This window comes from Vigna unguiculata, chromosome 6 (assembly GCF_004118075.2).
Source record: "Vigna unguiculata cultivar IT97K-499-35 chromosome 6, ASM411807v1, whole genome shotgun sequence".
In the NCBI taxonomy this organism is placed as follows: domain Eukaryota; kingdom Viridiplantae; phylum Streptophyta; class Magnoliopsida; order Fabales; family Fabaceae; genus Vigna; species Vigna unguiculata.
Window position 1 is genome coordinate 27637370 of NC_040284.1, and position 25648 is coordinate 27663017.

General features: G+C 30.8%; 3 protein-coding genes across 3 annotated transcripts; 1 reads left to right on the plus strand and 2 right to left on the minus strand.

The window, feature by feature from the left end:
- Positions 1-1857: 1857 nt before the first annotated feature.
- LOC114187351 (microtubule-associated protein 70-5) lies at positions 1858-12376 on the minus strand. The gene is made up of 12 exons (XM_028075587.1): positions 12267-12376; positions 11941-12152; positions 4869-4954; positions 4488-4553; positions 4238-4408; positions 3970-4140; positions 3730-3885; positions 3484-3630; positions 3127-3198; positions 2474-3046; positions 2246-2394; positions 1858-2147 (listed from the first exon to the last, which is right to left on the minus strand). The coding sequence occupies exons 2-12, from the start codon at positions 12038-12040 to the stop codon at positions 2129-2131; spliced, it is 1710 nt and encodes a 569-aa protein (XP_027931388.1). The 5' UTR covers positions 12041-12152; positions 12267-12376; the 3' UTR covers positions 1858-2128.
- A 6617-nt stretch (positions 12377-18993) lies between these two features.
- On the plus strand, positions 18994-21864 carry LOC114189140 (putative protein FAR1-RELATED SEQUENCE 10). Its single transcript, XM_028077848.1, has 4 exons — positions 18994-19084; positions 19353-20406; positions 20493-20936; positions 21013-21864. Exons 2-4 carry the CDS (start codon positions 19387-19389, stop codon positions 21619-21621), a joined length of 2073 nt encoding a protein of 690 aa, XP_027933649.1. The 5' UTR covers positions 18994-19084; positions 19353-19386; the 3' UTR covers positions 21622-21864.
- Positions 21865-24676: 2812 nt separating this feature from the next.
- On the minus strand, positions 24677-25381 carry LOC114188587. Its single transcript, XM_028077158.1, has one exon. It carries the CDS (start codon positions 25379-25381, stop codon positions 24677-24679), a length of 705 nt encoding a protein of 234 aa, XP_027932959.1.
- Between the last annotated feature and the right edge of the window lie 267 nt (positions 25382-25648).

Below are 25648 nucleotides of genomic sequence, written 5' to 3' on the forward strand. Positions count from 1 at the left end.
TGTTCTACATAAACAAAGTCCGGTACCTTCTGTTCTAAACTGAAAGCAGGTTTAGAGGGCCAGGATCTATATCTTCATATTGATGACTGCAAATTTAGGAGATGGTAGAGATCAACAAAGTGAAAACAGCCTAGCAATTTTTTTATTATGGTACATAAAACAATGAAAAGGCTTAGTTCTGAGCTATGAACCAAATGTCGTACTTCTTTCCACTTTTCAACTATACCAATTTTTGTGTGTTTGGATCAATATTTGTAACATTAATTTTAAAGTGATCTGATTTGTGTTTAGATGTTTTTATCTCACAAGTTAGTAAAGTGTATTTTAACTTTTTTATCTAACACAAAAGTTGCTTAAAATTACTGGGTCGAAATCAATTCTTTAACATATAGAACTAAACGTATGAATATTTATCCAAATTACCGTAGCTAGTATTCCCACGTACACTTGCTAAAGCTCAATATAGAACTGGAAAAAAGGTTGAGGTTGACCTTTACATCGAACGTGCTGGTTGACCTTTTTTTGTCAAATGTTTTATCATGTGGGATTGACTTTTAGTTTATGGTTTGAGTGTACTATAATTATTATTATAATTAATAATTTATTGCCTGGACAAAGGTTGGCAAATTAACGAGTAAAGGGCTTTTGACTTTTGTTGTGAGAATAGTTTCGGAGATATGTGCTTGCAACTTCAAGTTCTACATGGACCTGAGTGCCTGTCCAGTCACACCCCATTTTGGCTTTTCGACAGAATGCAACATAACTCTTCTGTAAATTCTTATTTTAAAAGAAGTCAATACTTAGAACAAAAGAAATGGGACCAGTGATGGTTTGCACGTTAATATTTTATCCAACTTAAATTGACTCAGCTCTCTCCATATAATGGCGAGTCCTTGTTCATTTGATATGCAAAATGGGAAATTTTATGGCTTGCCACTCTCAACCAAAGAACCAAAACAGAAATCCTCAAATTGAAGGAAAAGAATCAGAGGTTGATACCCCAGTGGCAGTTGAAAGGATGAAATCTGCTTCTAAAAAGCGTTACATCGTTGTTCGTAGGAAGCTGCAGCATGGGGAGGTTTACCAGCTTGCACCATTCATCTTGCAATCTGATATGCCTTTGGTACCTTGTTGGACGACAAACAACAGAAAGCTGAAGACTAGGAGTGTGAAGATTGTCGTGACTGCAGAAGAATTGGAATTGCTCTTACGTGGATCAAAGAAGTTCCAAATCCAACGCAGAGTTGCTCGTGTCAGGCCAAGTTCTGGGTTGAGAGGGTGCAAAAAATGGTTTCCATCTTTGCCAACCATTCAAGAGGTGCATAACTACTAAACAACGGGAAGATTGTGCAGTGAAGTTTATATGTAGTTTTTGCAAATTTTCTGAAAGCTAGGTTGTATTTGGTCAGTAAATTAAGGATGTTTACCTGCTCAACTTTTTAAATATAGCAGCAGGGGAAGAAAAAACAGAAGATTCGCAACGTACATCCATTTTTTTTTTCTCTTATTAAGAGTTTTTCATGCATAGAATATGTAGGAGTATTGAATACGGTTGTTCATGTTCTTGGATTAACAATGAGAATAAGATATTTGTCAACTTCCGTTGCTTAAGTGATTCTACTAGTAGAAATTATTCACAATATTCATTTATTATATGATAGTACATAATCTGCTTCTGCTTACTGGTTTTTAGATATATCCTTAAATGCTCAATTATAAGTGTTTACTGTCATACTCGTTGGACCATAAGTGTTTATATATTTTTGAAAGATTCTCAAAACCATTCTGGATTCAGGAATAATTGCTTTATGACCATCTTCGGTAAATAAGTTTTCTGATACACAAAATGCAGAAATGTAATTCAATTATTTTCCACGTGTTCATGATTTTGATCTCTCAGAAGGTACATTTGACAAACGTGCGTAGTATGTATGCAATACTCACGACAACAGCACATAGGATGCCATTTAAATTTAGTGTATGTAGTATGTACAGAGTCAGCCTTCCCCAGTGGAACTTTATTTCAACATACTACCTCACTAAATTTTTGTTTTTTTATTTATAAAGAAAAATCACAAAGATGCCATTCATTAATAAATTGCCTCCAGTTGCCCTAAGTAAAGACTCTTCATAGATCTTTCATCATCCTGCAGTATTTTTATAAAAATGTTAAGGGATAGTATCAATATATTTGACAAAGAACAGATACAGGTTTTGATCATTCAAAAGGAAAAAGTTACAGAACCTTCTGGAGGAGTTTGAGCGTCTGATTTTCCTGTTATCATCTGATTTTATTGAAGCAGCTTCCTTGTCTCTAGCAGCTGCTTCCCTTTTCGTTTTCTTCCACTCTATTTCCATAGCTTTTGTCAGTGCATCCACTTTCTTTGTGAGCATCTGAAAATAAAAGCATATTTCTCATCTTCAGTTCTAAAATAATAAGGGGTTGGGTTGTGGGCATGGCTATTACTAGTACCTTTATTTCTTCTTCTTTGGTTTGCAAACTACTCTCTTTAATTTCACAAAACTTCCTCAAATTGATGACCTCTTTTTGAAGCTTATCATATAGAAAACCTGAGACCACGTCATTGGTGCCTAATTCATTACAGTTATTGCTCTTAGAGTCTTCATCATCTTCAACTGTGGTTTTAATTTGTGCTGCTTCTCGTTCATCACTGCGTTTATTTGAATTTATGCCTGCATTCACCTGCATCTTATTTTCTTTTTCATCACTATCAACAACTTTATTTCTTGATGCCCATATTCCTTTTTTCAACATGTTTTCTGCAGCACCATATTTCTTTCTTAGAATGCTGCCCGGTAATAGGTTTCCACTGTCGATGTTGCTTTTTACATTTGTCTTTGGGAACAAAGAGCTTCCAGCAGTAGATGCCCTTGGTTGTGATGTGGATCTGTTTCTCAGTCCACCATTGGTCGTTAGGAAGCTTAAGATGTTAGACTTTTCTGCTTTTGTAGATCCAGAATTTGAACTATTTGAGAAATGCTTTAGGCCTTCTTCTAGTGTTTTCAACCTCAGCTTCAGCTTATCCTGAAAAAAAAAAATTACCAGACAACATTAGTTATCACTGAAAACTCTATCTACACGCCTACATAAAAGGAAAAAGTTACCTTCAATTGTGACTCCGCCTTCGCTGTTCTTTCTGATATAGCTAGCTTTTCTTTCAAGCGTTGCATCTCTGCCTGCATGTGCATGGACATTCTTCATTGTAAAACTCTTTTACTTGAAAGACCAGAACTTACATAAAAATCCTATTTGAGTTGCTTTCTTCAACATTTTAAGGTACAGTTAGGAGTTGAAATTTTCTTTTTCTTGATTGAAATTCAGACCTTTCTAATTATTTTCTTATTCATCGTAATCTTGGTTTTACTGAAGGAAAAACTGTCACTGAAAGAAGTAGTAGTATTTATGGATTGAACAAGCAGAACCATATGAGCTCCAAAGAAGATTCTTATGGGAAAATATACCTGCATTATCCTTCTCTCTTCCAACCATTGCTTGACAGGCATGACCTTGTCATTCTCGTCCTTCCACTCATTTGCCACAACTGTTGCAACTCTATTGGCTGAAACTCTTACCCTTGCTAGTTCCCTCTCCAGTGTCCTCTTCTCCTCCTGAAAAATTGTGTTAAATTATGTCACTATAAGGATCAATCAACCACAATGAAGAAAGTCATCGTGTTCAAAATGGCATCAGCCATAAGAGTTGTCTACCTGCAACTCAGAAATTTGTCTCTGATAATCACGAACAGCATTAGCATTGACTCCACTGGATAAGATGACCTCCTCAAGTTCATGGATGGTTTGGCTAAGTTTTTCAACTTCCAAAATCTTTTGGCGATGCGTTTTCTCTAAGATTTTGTTCTCCTCCTGCTCATGGAAGTTTGTAATTTAGCCAAATACTTACACTTACTACAGAAACTACGTGTTATAATTGAATCATAAAATGTATGCCTGGCAGATCTCAATCTGTCTCTTCAAGTCAAAATTTTCATTCTGAACTTCCTCAACTATTAAAACTCTCTCCAGTGCAGTTCTTAAAATCTTCTCCGCTTCAAGCAATGCTGCCTCTTTGGACTTTGTGAGCCGTTCCAACGCTTTCTTATCTTCTTGGAGAGCTGCAATCTGAACGCAAAACGAATGTTAGAATTTTCATTATTATGCAAATCCACTCCTTGTAGGAGCATCTTTGGTGGAAATTGCATTATTAATTTATTACTACCTCATTCCTATACATCTTAATCTCAGCCTCAAGAGGAGTAATGACACTTTCAAGAGGAACAAAATCATCTTCCTTTTGATCTGCGTGTAACCTTCTAAGAGTGGCTTCTGCAGCATATTGTGCTGCCAATGCATCCTTCTTTTCCTCTGTCAGTTTCTTGATTTCTAGCTTCTGCATAAAATTGAGGCATATGCATCTTTAGAATTTACCACTGTTTGACACGGTTCCAAGTTTCAAGTGATATCAGTACCTTGTGTTTGAGATGATCCTGAGTAAGTTCAAGTCTCTCTTCCAGCTTACCCATTTCAGTTCTCAGCTGCAATTAAGGAATGTTAATTACAGCAATTGTTTAGTGACCCAGAAATTTGTATATCTCGTTATGAACAAATAAATGTGTAGAGCAACTGAATCAGTTCTATGAAGAGTGAGAATGACTTCTTCTAAAACAATTATCTGAATTAATCAATTAACAGCGTAAAAAATTGAACTCTATATCAGTATTTCTAAAGATTTTGACACAGTCAACTAATCAGAAATCATGCTAGCTATGATTTTAAAATAATTATGATAAAATTAACAAATTGGTGTTGGTCATTTACATTGTAAGTTGGATTAAATTAAAAAGATATACCTCTTCTATGGCCTTGTCCTTTTTAGCTTCAGTTGCCCTCAAGGCCTTGATTTCACTTTGACAAGTTGCTAGTTCCTTGGTCTTTTCTGCATAATTTTATAGATGAAACACAGATTTAAATAAAGTAGATCAAAAAATAAATGAATTATAATCATTTATCCTTCGTTTTCATGAGACATTATAATTAGCAGACAATGAAACTTAAGTTACATAACTTCTATCAATATTAAACTTGTAAAATAGTTCCAACGGTAACGGAATCTAACAGTGGCAGCGAAAATGTAAATTTTGGACTTGTGGCTTCCCAATCTCAAATTTTTTCTCTTTTAGATTGATTGGTATTAATGTACTTCTTTTGTATTTTCCAAATGCATTGATTTACTGTAAAAAAAATATTAATTTTGTTAACTAGTGTGCTTAATTTCTTTGACATTATTGAAAAATACTTAACAATATATAAGCTATCAATTATCTTTTCTTTGACATAAAAGTATCCTTTTATTTTATAAAACCCCACCTGTATTCATTAATCTCTATTCTTTTATATACTATAAATAATCTTTATTTAGTTTTCTAACGGAGATCAATCTATTTTAAAAGAAAAAGAAAGTTTTTTCTCAATATAAAAAAAAATACCAATTTAAGTGAAAAATTACTTAAATTATTTTTGACATGTAACTAAATAAACATACTTTTCATTGTTCCCTTATTAGTTTACTAGATTTTTTTTATTGGTAATTTTTTAAGACTCCTATTTCAAGAAATTAATACTATGATGAATTAAGTATTTAACCACATGTTCATAACTAAGAGAATAAAAAAGATAGAGTTTCAAAGAAGAAATTTTCCCAACTTATTAGAAAGCAAAATATCATAATTTTTTTGCCTTTACCTAATGTTGTAAAAACTGTAGAGATATGTAAAGTACATTTTTTGTTTATAATTTTTTAAATATTTCGTAGAGATATAATTAAATTTCAAATTGAGTTAATTATGTCTCCATTTAGATCAAGAAGAGGTGGGTTCAAGTAAATAAGAGCAGTGTCAAAAAAGTTAAGAGAGAAAGCTTTTAGAACAAGTCTCAAGTCACTTGTAAGAATTGATTTGTCACAGAAGTTGCGGTTTGTGAGAAAAATTCCGTAGCTAATTTCTATTAGGACAAAGTGTTACTAAGAAATTTGGTTTGATAACATTCTTTATTTTCTATATTTTAAGTGCTTAAGGTTATGCATATGAATTTTAGAAATATTTAATGAATATTTGAACAAAAAACCTTATTTAAGAGTGGTGATAAATTATGTTACTGTTTTTCACTTATCTCCTTTATTATGGTATCACACCTTGAAATTCTAAAATATCAATTATTTTGAGATTACAAAAAACGTGTTGAATCATTTGAAGACATGGGAGATGATGTTTTTTATGTTTAATTATAGAGTTTAACGGTATTTTTTATTATTATTTAATTGTAAAATACCGTTAGTATGATTTTTAAGATGAACTAATCTCATTTATTACTAGATTATGGTCTAAAATTTATTTTATTCTGTTAATTTGTATTTTTTTTTTACTAGTGGCTATTTTGACTGTTTTATTCTTTCGAAATTATGAACAGAAGAAAATAATAATGAAGTAATAATGAAGTAGCATTTGTCATCATCTTGATAAGAAAGTTTGAAAATAAGAAAACAGTGAAAATAATGCAAAAATGAACAATAAAACTTGCACTAAAACTTAACGTGTGTCCTTAGTTTTGAAGATATAAAATGCATTTTCAATAGTTTAATTTTAAGTTTGTGTTTTGTTTAAGCATCGAGAAAGAAAAAGTCGGCCTTTCTGAAATTTAGATTCTCTGTTAATTTTATTGTTGATGTTGTTGTGTGTTATTTTTTTATCATATTTTAATAATATATTAATTATCACTAATTTTAATAGAACGTGTGTGTAAAAGTTGAACTCACAAAAAGTAATAAAGTTTGGTTGTCTCAACATGCATTCAACCTCTTGCCAACTTATTTCCAAAAACATACCCTTCGTACCCTTCGTCTTTAATGTCCTGCATATGTTGTGTTTTGGTTCTAAATTTAGTTTTAACTCTCTTGACTAGGGATGGTAACGGGGCAGAGCGGAGATGGGTTTCGCTATCCCATACCTATTTCCATATAAAAAATTCATCCACATCTTCATATCCAAATTCAAACGGGTATCAAACTTTTTTCCCATTCCCATCTCCACTGGATAACGGGTATAATCTCGTACTCATACCCGTACCCGTGTTCTAACTACTTCAATTATGAAATATTCAATATTAGGAGGATTTTCTTCGATGCCAAATACCTTAAAATAAATTATAATTGTTTACATTTTATATTAGAATACCAAATAAAATTTCATGTGAACCAAAACATTTATTAAATTTGCAAACTACAACATTGATGAACTTAGTTGATAAAATTAAAAAATATTTCAAAAAAATATAAAAGGAAAACAAATATTCAAATTAAAATATATTTTAAATGTATGTTTACTTCAATTTTTAAATTCTAATGAATCTCTTTTTTATACACTAATAAAAGTTATAATATATCACTTGATCAAAATGACACAAAAAACAAATAATAAACATAATAATAAAAGGAAAACAAATATTCAAATTAAAATATATTTTAAATGTTTGTTTACTTCAATTTTTTAAATTATAATGAATCTCTTTTTTATACACTAATAAAAGTTATAATACATCACTTGATCAAAATGACACAAAGAACAAATAATAAACATAATAATAAAATGTTGACATAGATTTTGTATCTTTTGAACTTCAATATATGTTGGATAGTGACAAAAAAATATTCATAGCAATTACATTAAATTTTTATATTGTAGTAAATAAAAGTTATTTATACAATTAAAGTGAAAAAAATTACAGTATGATTAATAGTAAGTTATAAAATAACAAATAATTAGATAGAATATATCGAAATATTATTCTACATAATAAAAATAAACAATAAATAAAAATATTAAAAAACTAACAAATGTGTGTTTTAGAAATAATTTGAGAGACTATCGAAAGAAATCGCACAAAGGAAATCAAATGTATAATTAAGGTATGATAAAATGAAAAATACCTTAGAGAACTAATTATTAAATTATGTTTGAAGTGGTTAAAATTAAATAGAAATATCATTAGTGACCAAAAAAATTGTCATTAAATTACAAATAAATTAGTAATTAAATTGGTCACTAAATCAAGTACCGATTCGATCATTGAATCGGTCACTAATTTAGTCATTGATTCAGACAATAAATCAATTATTACCACCAATGATAAAAAATAGTGACTGATATGGGTTACTGACTAAATCAGTCACCATTTCATGTTTTTCTTGTAGTGAATTATCATATACTATTCCTAAATATCATTATATATATATATATAATTTTAATCATTTCAAATAGAATTTAAAGTGAAAAAATTACATTATGATTAATAATGAGTTATAAAATAAAAAATAATTAGATAGAATATATCAAAATATTATTCTACATGATGAAAATAAAAATAATAAATAAAAATATTAAAAAACTAACAAATGTGTGTTTTAAAAATAATTTGAGAGACTATCGAAAAAAATCAAATCAAATGTATAACTAAGGTATGATAAAACGAAAAATATCTTAGAGAATTAAGAAAACTTTTCAAATATCAACATATATACTTAATGGTTGAAAAATAACGAAAATTATTTTAATGAAACAAAAGAGTTCTTCAAATTAAATAAAAATTAATAATAATAATAAGTAAATAATTTTTTTTATATTACCTTAAATTGAGAGTATAAACATTCTCATGTGAAAGGAAAATTTATAATAAATAAAAATATTAAAAAATAATATAAATATTCAAATGTGAGGCATATTTTTTTTTAATTAACATACATCATTTTAACATAATTACATAAATGTTATGATAAGATAAAAAATATATTGGAGATGAGAATGAGTTTCATGACAAATGAAATAATTAAAAGAAAAAAAAATAGAAAAAAGAAAAAAAAAAAAATATATATATATATATATACATGGGTTACTTGATTAATTGTGAATATTTTAATAATTTAAACGAGAATGGAGATATGGCGGGGACGGGTATTATGGCGGGTATATGTACATCCCCATACTCATCCCCATACCCAACTGAAAAAGTCGGAGATTCTCCATACCCATACCCATACCCAGTCAATGCGGAGATTCTCCGTCAAAACGGGGACGAGTTCGAGCAATACCCACGGAGACGGATTTATTTGCCATCTCTACTATTGACGTAAAAGTTACATTTTATTACTTCTACTCTCAGTAAAATATTATTCATATATAGAGGAAAAAAATTCCAACTTAATACTATATTAATAATAATAATATATAAGAAAAGTCAACTTTTATTAATTATAAGTCCAAAACTATTGTGTATTAAGAGTCTTATTGTTATACATCAGATTTAAGAAAAATGAAGTCTTTAAAATATGGTGTCACTTTTAAAATTATTGAAAAAATGTAGGTTTCAGTTCTCTATAAAACTGAAGCCTATATATTGATTTATGAGAATATGTATCGGTTATTGAGCTAGCTCATATTTCTTAACAATTTAAAAATTGTTATTGTTTCATTAAAATATTTTACTTGAGTACACAAGTATAGGTTTTGGGTCACTGTGAAACCGAAAGATATACCTTGACTCATGAGAATAAGCTTTGGTTATTGAGCAACCGTGGTCTATATGTTTCCAATAATTTAAAAAATGACATTGTTTTTTTTAAAATATTTTACTCGAGTGTTTGAGGTATAGGTTTCAGTTCATTGGAAAATCGAAGTCTATATCCTAATTTATGAGAATAGATTTTGATTATTAAACAATTGTTGCTTATACATTCTCAATAATTTTAAAAATATTATTATTCTTTTAAAATAGTTTACCTAAGTGACAGATATATAGACTTCCATTCGTCAAAAAATTAAAACTTATACTTTAACTCATGAGAATAGACTTCGGTTCGTTGTAAAACCGAAACTATACCTTGGTTAATGAGAATAGACTTGGGTTATTGATATATATTTTCAATAATTAAAAAACACCTATGCTTTTTTAAAATATTTTATCTATGTGATAGAGATACATGCTTGAGTTATCTGGAAAACAATTCAATCAAATTTATTCATAAATAAAATCAATTTTGAAATTCAAGTTTATCCATATAAGTATGTGGGTATATTTTTCATGAATGTTTAAAGTAGATGAAAAAGTAGATAAAATTTCTCACACAGAATAAAATACACTGATGTGATCTAACTGTAGAACACGTATCAATCAACTGTATACAATTAGGTATTTTAGTCCAATTCTTAAAGTTTTGTCATCTATATATATATAGTTAAATCATTTCATAAGTCCCCATTTTTGTAGCGAAATCTCAAGTAGGTCCTCCCATTTTTATTTGATTCAATTGAGTTTCTATTTTTAAAAATTCAATGCAATTGGTTCCTTTCCGTTAGTTGACCAGTAATGATGTTAATTATGTGCCACGTGTCAGCACGTGGTTTTTTTGACTTTTTTTAATTTTTTTTAATTTTTAATTTTTTTATAATTTAAAAAAAATTAAAATTGCCACGTGTCAATCTGACATTGTGCCACGTGGCAGAGACAGTGTGATGTGGCAGTGGCAGTGCCACGTGTCAATATTGAATGTGAAAAGTCTCAATATAGTCCCTGTATTTATTATTTTGTCTCAATTTGGTCCCAATTTTTTTAAAACTGAATCAATTTTATCCCTATATCAGATTTAATTTTTATATAAATTTACAATGATATTTTTATTATAATTGATATTTTTAACAAAATTAAGTTTATTTAAATATATATTTTGCATTGAACTTTATTTAAATATTGTTTCAAATATTTATATATCCATAATTTATAGACAAATGTTAGAATTGTTATAATTTTTTTTTTAATTTTATATTTGAATTTATAAAGTTTTTATTTTTAAAGCAACTCTAACATTTATCTATAAATTATAGATATATAAATATTTAAAATAAAATTTAAATAAATATTAGTGCAAAATATACATTTAAATAAATTTAATTTTGTTAAAAATATCAATTATAATAAAAATACCATTGTAAATTTATATAAAAATTAAATCTAATATAGGGATAAAATTGATTCAGTTTTAAAAAAATTGGGACCAAATTGAGACAAAATAATAAATACAGGGACTACACTGAGACTTTTCACATCCAATATTGACATGTGGCACTGGCACTGGCACTGTCACATCACACTGTCTCTGCCACGTGGCACAATGTCAGGTTGACACGTGGCAGTTTTATTTATTTTTTTAAAAAATTATAAAAAATTAAAAAAAAAATAAAAAAATACAAAAAAACCACGTGCTGACACGTGCCACATAATTAGCACCGTTACTGGTCAACTAACGAAAAGGAACCAATTGTAACGAATTTTTAAAAATAGAGACTCAATTGAGTCAAATAAAAATGGAAGGACCTACTTGAGATTTCGCTACAAAAATTGAGGACCTATGGAATGATTTAACCTATATATGTCTGAAGCAAAACAGTGTCTTATGAAAGATTAATATACTATATCCTAAAAATAAAATCCGTACAAACATATTGAGAAATTATTCTACCTAACTTATTCAAAATTGAGGTGCAAAGTGATTATAACATAACCTGTAAATTTATTGTTTTAGGTGAAAATTAGCCAAGTGCATTAAAAGTTTATACACAGTGATCTAATTAATAAAGAACTGTTAAAAGCTTTAGCTTAGCATGTTCTTTAATTAGTATAAAAAAAAAAACACTTGGTTTTGTCTCTTTTGTTGTAAGTAGAGATGATGAGAATTATCCAAATCAGGTCTGGTCTAGTTGAAAGACACACTTAACAGTGATTCCCACTGGTTTTTGGCATACAGGAAGATGATAAGACTATGAAAAACCAAGTTAAAAGGAATAATGGTGAAGCAGATAAAGATAAAGTGATATGAACCTGTGAGCTGGTTTTTGAAACGATCAATCTGTAACCTCACAGGATCTGGTTGGAGAAGAGGAAGTTCTTCCCCACTGTATACATCTTCGCTCGACACCATTCTCCTCTTTCTGCTGCGCCCAAATCCTCACAACTATACCCTCCAACAAAAAATCACCCTTCCTCACAACTATTTATACTTCTTTTCTCTTTCTGTACTTTGCTTTTCTTACCTATATATATGCTCAACAACAAAACATCATTTTAAAAGGGTGCCATATAATAATAAATAAACTCTATTATTCGTATAAGAAATCAATTGAGCGCAAAGCCAGGAATGAGCTTACCCTGCACTGAAGCAAACTAAACTTGACAAATGAAATGCATAAGCCTGCGTCTACTTTAGCTTCTCCTTAATTCTAGCTTGACAGCAACGGTTACCTTCTTTCTGTTTTATATATGGTAGAACATTAAGTATAACTCCACGTTCAAATATTATAACTTCATCATCGAAACTAAAATTAATACAATTATTATTAAAATAACTGTTATATATAAAAGTTGACGAATTTACTGTAGAGAGGTTTACGAGAAGTGACCCTATGAAAAGTTTCAGAGTACGTATACAAATATTATACACTTGACAAACTTTTACTTCTCAGTGCAGAATTATACGTCAAAAAGATGAAGCGTGCGAAAATTTAGAGTATGTACTTGATATAAAGTATAAAACCAAGGTTGGAAAGGGTACACTACAGCCAGCATCAAAGAGTTGTGGACCAGTGCAAATGGAAGACGTTATCGTCAGCAATCAATAACCAATATTCAACACTGATCAGTAACATTGAGGTTCAATCATATCTGGTTTGTTAGGTTTATAGAGGAAGTATCACCGGAAATATACAACACTAATAAACACTAATAAGACCTGAGTTCAATTATATAAGGAATTGACATCATTCTTAACTCAAAACCTTAACAAAATAGATTTATGTATTTTTATTCTTATATAGTGTTCAATTTTTTTATTTATAACCAACTTGCGACTTAGAGTCATATTTGAATTCTTAACCTGGTTTCCAAGACAAATTTTGCTTCCGTCTCAAATAATACCAATAAAATAAAAAAATAAAAAACAGTGAACACGATATAAAAATTTATTTTTTATAAATAATATGAATATTTTATATGGAGGTGGAATTTATGTCGAAGTACCGAATACGAAACCCCACCTTTTATTGTGGAGTACGGAAGTAATTGGGTGCAAATTCAATACTCTAAAACGGACTGTATCTCAGGTGTACATTAAGAAAAGAAAAAAAAAACCGTATGATATGAATGTTCTGTTGTGAGAGTGAGTGTGTTTGCTTAAGTTGTCGTGTTCTCTAATACCTGTGTGAATGGAAGGATATCACTTTAGACTATTGTATTGCTTCAGCGCTAAAACCGTTCTGAGATCACTTTTGTTTTACTTGGTGAAATGAAAGTCGTTCGGAAAAGACTGCGATTTCATTAACAAAAGAAATGAGTATGAGTGAGAAGAGAACTCAAATTCTGAAAGCGACCAACTAATTAAAGTGGCTTCCAAGAATACAATGAATTTGGATTAATATTCAGAGAAGCTCTCATCTTAGCTTAAAAGTATAATAATTAAGTAAAGTAAAAAAAAATAAAAAAATTACGGTTCCTGCACACCATGTGAAAGCCAAATATATATGTTTTTTTCCCTTTTTTTTTGGGTGGAGACAACAATTATAGGACTTCACCAACAACCAAAGGCGACACAGTGAAAGGCCAATGAAAAAAAAAAATGGAAGATTAAGAGGGTTGAATACGTGTGTTGCTATAAAGGGTGGGATAATGTGTGAAGGAAGTGTGTTCCTATAGTTGTTGTGGTTCACTTAAAGGCATATGTTTTTTGTTGGTTTCAATTGGTAGGTTTGCAATATGAATATTAATGTCTCTTATTTAACCACAAGGTTTATAGAGATGGAAAAATAGCTATAGCAAAAAAATTCTTTTTAAGGCCTAATTGTAATCATTTATATATATTTTTATTTTAAAAATGTTTGAACAGATAACAGGATGGTGTACTTTAATGACTGGAACAGTTTTAAGAATTATTATAAACTTTAGAATGTATGTCCAATTCTGGCTAATTATAAAGTGGTCGCTATACAACATCTATTCAACTTTTACCTTTATTTATTTATTATCATGTGAATTGGAAAAGTATATATATATATATATATATATATGGTAGTTGTAGAAAGGGACGTTTTTATTTTATCATCAAGTGTTATTCAGATGCTACATTAATTTCTTTGAATGAAAATTAAAGGGGTAAATTAACACAAAACATTACATATTCTTCTAAACAAAGTTAACAATGAGAGGTTCATAATAGTAGCTCAAATAGAATTAGTATATGGTTTAGTAAAATGAGAGAAATTACATGTATTGTCTTATGCGATGTTAAATATTTCCAGGTTAATTAAGAGAGGTTTTTTTTTCAGTTTAAAATGTTTTTCTTTAATGAATAGAAACAAATAAATAAGTGAAATGAGTTATGATAGATAGAAGATCCTAGTATGAATATGTTGAGTATAAAATTTTGAGCAAAAAGCAGGAAAATCGAAAAACTTATTGTCTGAAATTATCAGAATTTAAATGAAGTGTTATTATATATTAGAAAGTGAAAAATCCACTAAAAATTACTTTTGTAAATTTTGAATTAGAAATAATATATAATCTTTTATATAAATTTCACTATTGTTTAATTTATTTTGGATTATATATATGATTTTATCCTTCAACTTTCAGTGAAAATTGGAATTAGTCCTCCCTAGAAACTTTTGCCCAATTTAGTCTCTCAACTTCAGAACTACGTGAATTTAGTCTCTTCAAGCAAATTTTGTTAAGTTTATTTAATGTTTCAAACGCATTTTATGATAACATTTGAGATATTTACATTGTTTGATACATGTTTGCTTCAATATTAACTAAGAAACTATCATGAAACGCATTTGAAACATCAAATAAATTTAACAAAATTTGGTTAAAAGGAATAAATTTACACAATATTGAAATTTAGAGACTAAATTTAGTCAAAGTTTCGAAGATAGACTAATTCCAATTTTCAGTGAAAATTGAGAGACCAAAAATATATATAACAATTAAATTTTAACAATTTTCTCTTATCATATCTGAGTTTGTATATTTTAAATGGGTTTGAAATATAAAAAAAATGAAAAATTATTTAAAAGATGTAAAAGAAAATTATCAAATTTTAGTTGTTATAATATTTTTTTTTTTATTAAATCCGGACACTCCATTGAAAAGTGGAAAAATTCATTAAGAATTGGGCTTTTGCTGATTTCAGCCCATTTTCACTTTCTGAAGCATCCTTGAATGTCCACTTCTGCATGATGCAACGGATAACGATATTAAATCCAAGTTTGATGAATGGACTGAGAGATTGCGTGGAACCAAAGCAAATTAATCTTTGGTGGGCTTAGGGTTCTTTCTAACAAAACAACATTAACAAAATTTCAAACACCCACTGACCCACACAACACAATTCTGATATCTGTGCTCATTGTCTGAAGGAAAAAAAAAAAAAAAAACCACTTACGATTTATTGTTAATTGACTTTTACCTCTTGTCGTTGTCTGATTCATAAGGTTGAAGATTACGTCCTACCTCAAACTAAGTCACAATTTTCATCTCCTCTACGAGGTTGAAGTTACCCCTTACCTTAAACTCACAAATTCAGATGCGTATCTTCTCAATCAAACTAAACTATACAAATATAGTTTCATTTTCTTGCAAATTTGAAAGATACGTTTCTTTCAAGATATATTATTGCATTCTCAAAAATCGTAATTACATAAATATTATCTATAGAAATATTTAATTCTAAAGGAAAGACAAAAACATAACTTCAATGATTCTCAATCGTTCATGGATTATTATTATTATTATTATAATATATTGTTCTTTGATATACATCAATAAGAAGATATGGTTTTCGTTCCTGAAGGGCTAATCTTCATCCCAATTAAAAGCATCCACTTCCAAAAAGGACCCCACAAACCGACCAATCAGGAATTTAACAAAAGAATCAATACCAAAAGCATTTCTCACCTTATTTTAGGAGTAATGATATAGGAAAAAAAATTCACAGACATTATCTTTTATTACATTTCATTTTTTTTTTCTTTACAAATTTTTACAAATAAAAAGTTTACCTTTTTTATAATTCTTTTACACATGCGTTGTCAAATAAATATAACTTCGTGTCAAAGTGCCATAGACTAATATGCCCTTCTCAAATTAGTCTTCAGAACAATTATTGAAAAGCTTATCCCTTCCCCCGCCCCTGACCGTCCATTAGATTCATCACTCTGATGTAAATGGATTTGATGTTAGAATAAAGAAAAGGATTTTTTAGCTATTGTATTTTTTGACAATTTTTTCTTAAAGTGTTATTTTTTAAATGATTTTTATCTTTTATTTTTTCATTTTTTTTATATTTCAAAACTACATGTATTTCAAGTTATAAATATTTAGTTGTTAAAATATGAAAAACATAACCCATCATAATATCATTGTAATTAAAATAATACCCTCTACCTTCTCTCATTTCAAACTTATGCTTCTCCTGTCATTTATCTATTACGTGGTGGCAAAACATAGTTCTTCCACTCATCAAATTAAGCTATAAAAGAAAAGTTACACAAGATAAATTTTATAAAAACGGATCTTATTGGTTTTCAGTGGGATTTTACAGAACTAATCTTCAATTTGAGACTTAGTCATAGTATTTTTTTTTTCTATTTCTTCGATATGTATGTGCTGTGAAAAATCAAATTCAGACCATTTTTAAAAGTGTGTGTCAACTTAACCATAATAGTTGGATAGAAACCAAATATAACATTCAAGATGGAATGTGAATTTTTACTCTATCTATTTAAGTCCACTTATTAATGAAGGAGAGTTTAGGAAACAAATGTGTGATTTAGAAAAGAAATGGCAAAAGGGTCAAGCAAACTTTGAAAATCATTGAGACCATTCTTTCCAAACTAGAATCTCTTCAGATATATAATGCTTGCCAACACTAAGCTTCTTATAGGATACATTACCACAACACAACACAACACACTATCCCTCTCCACCAATCTCTTTTTCTTCCAATTTTTTCTCTCTCTTTCTCTGGTATGGATATATCAGAAAAGCTTAAACCATATAGATATCAGATAACCATAACAATAGTCGTTTTATTATCATTCTCTTTGCTGTTCTATGCTGCTCCACACTTTCTGACCATTCTCGCATACTTTTGGCCTTTGTTTGCTTCCACTACTTTCTTCTTGGTAGCAATAATAGCCTTCGGAGGCATTTCAAAACTCTCCACTGAAGATCATGGTGAAAAGGTGGGTGAAGGAATATTGGATTATGTAGCAGGAAGGACAGAACATATTCATGAGGCTCAAACACTTCTTAGTGAATGAAGACTGTACCAGTTTCAGGCATAGTTTAGATGGACTCAGAAACTTTCAACTATAAAATCTGTGTTCGATGATATATATAATATGTCATAATCTTTGTCATCGAATAGCTACTGAAATGAGTATTGTGTTTATCCAATGTACTTAAATTTGTCGCAACAACAAGAGTAGACTTCTGGAAATTATGTGTGTCAAAACCAGGAACATGTCTACGTTAGGATCAACTTCCCGAAATTCTGAAGTGAATAAATGAAAATATGTGAATTGTTGTGTGGTTGGTAACAAGTATGTGTAGGAAATTAATGATGTTTGTCACTTACCTTTATTCTCCTTCCCTTTAGTGACTGAATTGATGGTTGCCTGGGTTTGTCCCGACTGAATTGGGTGAGAGAGGCCAAGCACCCACATGCTTTTCATATATACTGTTTGCTCCATCCCTAACAGAGTCACAAAAACACTACCAGGCTAAAACAGCAATAAATGCAGATTACGTTATGCTCTGGCCAAATTGTTTTCAACCCCACATTTAACACATGAGAATACAATGTACCAACAAACAACAACTGGTTTTTTACACTTTAATGTAATTACAAATGGTCCTGTTTCATAAATTCATTAACTTTTTTTAGAAAGCTGTATTTATTATATAGTTCACTTTCTGTTTTATCTTTCTCCGAGTGAGTCAGATACCTTACTTTGGACTAAACTCTGGTATAATTAAAACTCTGAATAGATGTTTTAACCAATAAATGCATTTGAACTGACTGAGAAAACATGCATAGAGAATGTTGTTTCTTCGATCTTTACAATCGGTGGCATCACTCGTATAACGAATCCCTAGTAATTTTGAAACCTGAAAAACAAAAAGAAAAAACAGTAATCTGACTTTTTATCTCAAGTTAAATTACTTTACATATAAAACTTTATGCCATAACATCTTTTTGGGTCCATAAGAACAATGGCAAGGGTATCATCAATGTTCTAAAAGATGCACACATAAGGACATTACAACCCATAGGCACCACCAGAATGAGAACCAGAGAAAGTTGCATCTTATTCATCAACTTATCCAAAAAGGAACTTGATCTGTTTTGCATCCTTGAGAAATCTATCACATTATCCCAAAAGAGCAACACTTTTTCCTCCCTTTTGAGCAAGTTCTGAATTAAAAACTTGTCAGCAGTATATATCAAACCATTGTCTTAACTCCCAAACAAACAATTTAGCACTGAACAAGACTTAGATACAACATAGATACTAGTTAATAAGTGTTTTGTTTTTAATTGAAACATATATGTAATCTCAATAATTCTTGCTACTTCTAATCGTCAATATAATGTAGCATGTAAAGAGATGAAATTTCAATTTTGATTAAAGGTCAGAATAATGTTAGTGCTTTTTCTTTTTTCCTTTTAACAAAATCAACATTAGTACTTCAATTTTGTTGTATCACCTCAAAATGCTATGTGGGCCGAGGCCTTAAAATCCTTATTATTGTGGAGGCCCAATAAACAAACTAGCCCAAATTGAAATCCCGAATTGAATTGAATTTCTTTTTGGTGGAATTCACGGCATTGTCAAAAACAGTAACAGATGTTGCGAACACGATGAACCGGAGAACAAGGGTTTAAGCTCATTGCACTCCTCACTCTGTGGTATGTCACTTTCATTAAATTTCTTAAAAGCTGTGTCTTTGTGTTCAACCAAGTTTTTCATTTCCCTTGGGAACTCCTACTCTTTCTTTCAGCCTAAAACTGTTAATGTTGCCAATTTCAATATCTGTTTTGGGAGTTTTTCGGTATAAGAAATTAAATCGTTTTTTAATTATTTACCTTGCCCATTCTTCGATTTTCTTCATTTTTCTGCGCATGTTAAGGTTTTTGGTTTGTTTTTTAACACTACATGTTTCTGGGTCTCTTCAAGGTTTGAACCTGACTAATTTCAATAGTCCATTCAAATGACGTCAATACCTTCTAAAAACCTATGTGTTCGAAGGCAACAATGTCCTTGTGGAGATTGGAAGTGTTATATTACATATGAGGGTGATTCTGAAGAGGGTTCTACGGCACCTGAATTGGTGAAGGAAGAGAAAGCATCGTCCGGGGCTATGATTACTCCCTATGTTGGAATGGTTTTTAAGAGTGATGATGATGCTTTTGAGTATTATGGCAACTTTGCTAGGAAGAATGGGTTCTCTATTAGGAAGGAAAGGTCTAGAATTAGCCCGCAGTTGGGGATTTACAAGCGTGACTTCGTTTGCTACCGGTCCGGCTTTGCTCCGGTGAAGAAGAAGCCTAATGGAGAACACCATAGAGATAGGAAATCAGTGAGGTGTGGATGTGATGCAAAGATGTATCTGTCCAAGGAGGTTGTAGAAGGGGTTTCCCAGTGGTTTGTTGTGCAGTTTAGTAATGTGCACAATCATGAACTTTTGGAAGATGATCAAGTGCGTCTTTTGCCCGCGTATCGTAAAATTCATGAGGCTGATCAAGAGCGTATACTCTTGCTCTCCAAGGCAGGGTTTCCAATTCATCGGATAGTGAAAATGCTGGAGCAGGAAAAGGGGATTCAGGGGGGGCAGCTGCCTTTCTTGGAAAGGGATGTGAGGAACTTTGTTCAAAACCGCAAAAAGGTTGTTCTAGAGAATGAGGCATTGCTCAGTGAGAAAAGAGAAAATGATGTTTTGGAACTTCTTGAGGCGTGCAAAGTTATGAAAGAAGCAGATGATGAGTTTATGTATGATTTTACTGTGGATGGGAATGATAAGGTTGAAACTGTAGCTTGGTCATATGGCGACTCAGTTAATGCAAATGCTATGTTTGGAGATGTGGTTTATTTTGACACATCTTATAGATCGGTCACTTATGGATTGCTTTTTGGAGTATGGTTTGGTATCGATAGCTATGGTAGAACTATTTTTTATGGTTGTGTTTTGTTGCAGGATGAAACACCTCAATCCTTCTCATGGGCATTACAGGTTTACTACTAGCATCCTCTGTATAAGATAACATTTTACTTGTTCTTTTGTAAAACTCCTCTTATGATGATTATTCCTCAATACAGACTTTTGTCAGATTCATGAGAGGAAGGTGTCCACAAACTATTCTAACTGATCTAGACCCGGGACTTAGAGATGCGATTATAAGTGAATTTCCAGGAACTAAACATGTTGTCCCTCAATGGAATATTCTACACAAGGTACCCTGTTGGTTTTCTCCTACTCTGGGTTCTCGGTATGCAGAATTTAAATCTGAGTTCGATGCCTTATTTCACATTGAGAATACAGAGGAATTTGAACATCAGTGGAGCCAGATGATTTCTGTGTTTGGACTTGGTTCAGATAAACATGCTGATTTACTATATACTGTTCGGGCATCCTGGGCTGAAGCCTATGTAAGAGGTTACTTTCTGGCTCGAATGGCGACAATAACTTACTCAAAGTCTATAGATGCATTTTTGAAAGGGATTTTCTCTGCTCATACGTGTTTGCGTAGCTTTTTTGAGCAGGTATGTTTGCGAGAAGTATCTTGTCTTGTATGCTTGCACTAGCCTAGATGCTCACTTGTCATTCTTATGCTTGCAGGTTGGAATTTCTGCAAGTTTTCAACATCAAGCATTTAAGGAGACTCAATATATTCAGCTGAAAACTTGCATACCGATTGAAGAGCATGCGCGGAGTATTCTCACTCCTTTCGCTTTTAATGCCTTGCAGCAAGAGCTGTTGCTAGCTATGCAATATGCTGCATCCGAAATGGCCAATGGATCATATATTGTGCGGCATTTCAAAAGGATGAACGGAGAACGGCTTGTAATATGGTTGGTTGAAGATGATCAGATACATTGTTCTTGCAAGGAATTTGAATCCTCAGGGATACTATGCAGGCATGCTCTTCGTGTATTTGTAATAAAGAACTACTTTCAGTTACCTGATAAGTACTTTTTAGGTAGATGGAGGCGGGAATGCTCATTACTTGTTGATGATGATAACAATCAAGGTGTTGGAGGGGAATGGTTTCAAGAATATCAGTCCCTGGCTGAAACTTTATTTCAAGAATCATCAATTACAAAGGAGCGATCTGACTATGTGCGTAAAGAACTGACAAAAGAACTTAATAGGATTCTTAACGAGGTTAGAAATCTCCCTGAGGCTGATGGAGTCTGCATGAACATGTCAGTTTCACCAACCAATTAGTTTGGATGTTTAGTTGTATATACTTGCAAGTTTGCAACCAATGTACATCACAATACAATGAAAAGAAGTGACTAAGTAAAGAATGCATGCACAGGAAGTGATGAAATGAAAATGTCAAAATCACTTTCAGCTATGCTACATGTACATTCTGCAGATATTATTTGTTGCATTACTATTAGTGCCTACAACTTTGTTTTCTCTTGTACAAGTAATCATGCAACAAAGAAAATTCATTATGCCAAGCGAAATTGCTAAAAGCACACTTACTATTTTCGAATTTGAAATCGAAAAGAGAATCTTATTGCTGTAGTGATTAAAAATCCTTTAAGATAAATGGTGATGCAGCAATGTCACTGTTACAACTGTTAATAGTAGAATTTACAAAATTAGAAGAAAATGCTGAGAACAGTTGTCTGCTTGAGACGCCATATCCCTTAACAACATCATCTTTGTCAATCATTTTAAATATGGGATCTTGAATAACAAAGAATCAGCTTTTAATGAGAGAAAATTTATTCTGCTTTAACAGATGAATATTTGGACCCACTTGAGTGATTGATGAATGAAGATAGGGCTGCGAGTTGTGCATTTGTCTTTTTACAATCAAATGTCCTTTTTCTCAGACAAAGTTTTTAACAGAGTTGTTATTTTGTTAAAAGATCGTTACTGTACTGATCCATGCTATAATTTCATTTGTTGGAACATGTGGCAATAAATATAAATGGTTTTGTGTTCTTAAGTTGCATGGCTTCACCCTACCCTCATCATGCAAGTGTCCCTGACCTTTCTAGATTTCTCCTTTTAAGAGTGAACAGTTAAATGTTTTGGCATAATATTTTGACGTGATTCGTTCGATCCATCAACTCCTCATGTTCAAAAGAGGGTCCCTCCCTGCTAGAGGGTGAGTATAGTGACCCTGTCCATGATGTTTGGTCACAATACAAATGTTGATCAACAATAACACTGTTCACTTTCTTGGCCATGATTTTTTCAAATGTTAATTGTACTGATAGAAAATTATTGTTTGCAATTTATTATGCGTTTCAGTATTTTAAGAATTTTATTAAAATTCTAAGGATGTTTTAGAATATTATATTAATATAGCAAATCATTTTTCTAAAAGGGATTTCACTCTTTTTCAGAAGAAAAAAATCTCAATTTAATCTTCCAAAGTTGTTTGTATGTGTTACCACATCGTTTAAAAATATTAGCAACCAACTTAGTCTCCTAAAATTTAATGGTTATCATATTGTTAATTATCTTTTGTCACCAAATTACTAAATATCCCTAATCCTTCTGAAGACTTGAAGTGCGGGAAATATAAAATATTTCTTATGGAAAAATATCTAAAATTTCACTAAATTGTAGTTATAAAAAAAATAAACATTATTTTTAAAAAACTAAATCTAATCTTGAAAACTTAAATTAAATAATTTAACATTTTTTAAAATTATTACTTTAAATATTTAGTCTCGTAATATATGATTATTTTTATTATGACTCTCTTTTAAAAAAAAAAAAAAACTGTTTTAGTCTCTATAGTTTCTTTTCCTATTTTACTAAGTTTGTTAAAAAAATAATTTAAAAAATAGAAATTGATAAATAGATCTGATTTTTTTTTATGAGTAATAGAGGGTAGATTGAAAAAACAATCAATTTAAGAATAATATAATTATGATAAGACTGAAAGAAAAAAAATTATTAAATTGAAGAAAAGGATTATATAAACTATAATCAATTAAAGCTTTGAAATGAAAACATTTGTAGATTAAAATGGCTACAGAAACTTAGATAATCTTCCCCAAATAGAAACGTTGTTGACCGAAAATGAATGGACAACAATAGTGATATAAAAAACTAATAAACGACAAATAACATGTCTATTCTGGCCGAAACGGCTGTTTCGACAAACTGCACAATAGGAAAGAAAATTACATATTACTATTACGTATTTACTACATTGAGAGAAAATTGCAGAATCTAACAACAAATAATTGGATTGGATTAACTGCTGCAAATTCCCAAGATAAAATTTTAATTTGATATCATTTTAAAATTTGGCTGATTATTTAACTACATATATAAAAAAAAGTGCCTTTTACATTTTAAGAAATAAAACAAATTATTAAAAATTACTGCAACATGGTCGTAGCATCTAGACATTTCCATTTTTTTTGGCAATATCATTTTCAATTTTAACAATCACAATACATACTTTATATATATATATATATATATATATATATATATATATATATATATATAACATATTTTCATTTGCAATTATGATCCAAAACTAGGGTTAGCTGCCATATAATTTTAGAGTAACTATTTTCACTTAAACTTCTCTCAACATTTAGAGTAATAATAAAAAAATATGAAGAAAAATTTGCGAAAACTTTAGAGAAAAAATAGCATTGCTCACAATACTATGCCAAAAATAAATGTCATTCATTCTAGTTAAAAAAAATCACAATTTCTCCTATTGACCTGAACTTTGTCTTTCTTTTAATTTCCACCATTGAGGTATATTATAATCGCTGATCAATTTTAATATAAATTTCCACATTGATTCTTGTGTTTTTTTTTTTCTACATTATTGCCCTTCCCTGTATTTCCTTCACATAAAAGAAATTCTTCATTAAATCATTGGTATTCTTTGTGGAAAATTCTTGGAATGTATATATCATTCTCTTTTTCTATAAGTTGAGAGATATTGAATCCTCACATGCAATATTTAGTTGTATGGATGAAGTGCTCATTATTCAGATAGTTTGAATTAAAATAAACGAGAATTGTAGATTAAGGAGAAATAGATGAAGAGAGACAAGACGAGAGGAACATATAGAAGTAGGATGAGGTTATAGGGCTAAGATTGAACGTAACACCAACTGAAAAACGACATGACAGAAATTCTGCGTATTGAAAAGGAAAAGATTGAGAGATAGAAAACATGGAATGGATAGTTCTACACATGCAAACAAAAGTGGCTAAGTTGTTTCAAACATACTGAAGAACTTTATTCTTTGTCTTCTTTTATTATCAATTGCACTAATTAAACTGCAATAAGTTGTCTTCGAGCTTCAATTCTTATCTCTTCTTTCATTTTCCTTATGAACTCTTCAAACTTTCTGTTCAGTTCATCAGTATTTAATAACTCTTCATTGTTTGTTGTGGTAGTTGTTTCTGCAAGTTCATCATCTAGTGCCATCTCAACCTCACTATCTGATTCTCCTTCTTTGATATCCTCGTCTGTAATGTAACCTTCACTTTCTCTTCCTTCGGTTTTGGTGTCTTGTTCTTGATCTTCATCTTCTGAAACTTCTTCACTGTATTCCTCTTGCCCCTGTTGTTCTTCAACCACCAGACAAACATTCTCTGGGGACGCAAAACTTTCGACCAGAGGAGCAACTACCATGTCAGAAACTGTTGTTGTTTTTGTCTCTGACAGATTGGAAGGTAGAAGCTGGTCAAAGTCAGAATCTGAAGAGCTCATGAGTGACGTCTTGGCTACAAATGCAAGGATTCCGTTACAAATGAGGAACATGTATTTTCTCTCAATGGTGTGAGTGAACATGGAGAAAAGGCACGTGGAGAAGTAGACATTGAAGGAATGAGGGTGTGTGGAAAAGCCAGAAGAGTACCAAACAAAAACAGAAAACACAGAAACTGAGAGAACAAACTGCAAAGTTCTTTTCAAAAACTGTTTGTTGCTGAAATATTCCCTCAAAACCTGATCCTTCCTTTTGTTTTGATCCATAGCTGCTACCTAAACCCTTTGCAAAACAAAACTCAGAGAATGTAAACTGGTTGAAGATTTTTGAGAGTTTGAGGAGATGAGTTTGAAGTGAATGATGAATAGTGTTTCTATAGTTTGTGTCTTGGTGTGGAGTGAACAATGAACTTCATGCTCGCATGTATTTATACTAACCTAAAGCTATAATGGTTTAACGGATTGTTACGTAACTTGGCCAAATGGCCTAATTTTATGGATGGTACGGACACGAGAAAGATATACACAAGAAAT

Bases quoted from the DNA above. Each gene is read 5' to 3' on its own strand.
- LOC114187351 (XM_028075587.1), bottom strand. From the start codon at position 12,040: ATGGTGTCGAGCGAAGATGTATACAGTGGGGAAGAACTTCCTCTTCTC. The intron at 4,409-4,487 runs GTACTGATATCA...AATTTTATGCAG, and splicing joins AGGATCATCTCAAACACAAG to AAGCTAGAAATCAAGAAACT. The intron at 3,199-3,483 runs GTATATTTTCCC...ATGCACATGCAG, and splicing joins AAGAGAGAAGGATAATGCAG to GCAGAGATGCAACGCTTGAA.
- LOC114189140 (XM_028077848.1), top strand. From the start codon at position 19,387: ATGACGTCAATACCTTCTAAAAACCTATGTGTTCGAAGGCAACAATGT. The intron at 20,407-20,492 runs GTTTACTACTAG...TCCTCAATACAG, and splicing joins CCTTCTCATGGGCATTACAG to ACTTTTGTCAGATTCATGAG. The intron at 20,937-21,012 runs GTATGTTTGCGA...TTATGCTTGCAG, and splicing joins TGCGTAGCTTTTTTGAGCAG to GTTGGAATTTCTGCAAGTTT.
- LOC114188587 (XM_028077158.1), bottom strand. From the start codon at position 25,381: ATGGATCAAAACAAAAGGAAGGATCAGGTTTTGAGGGAATATTTCAGC.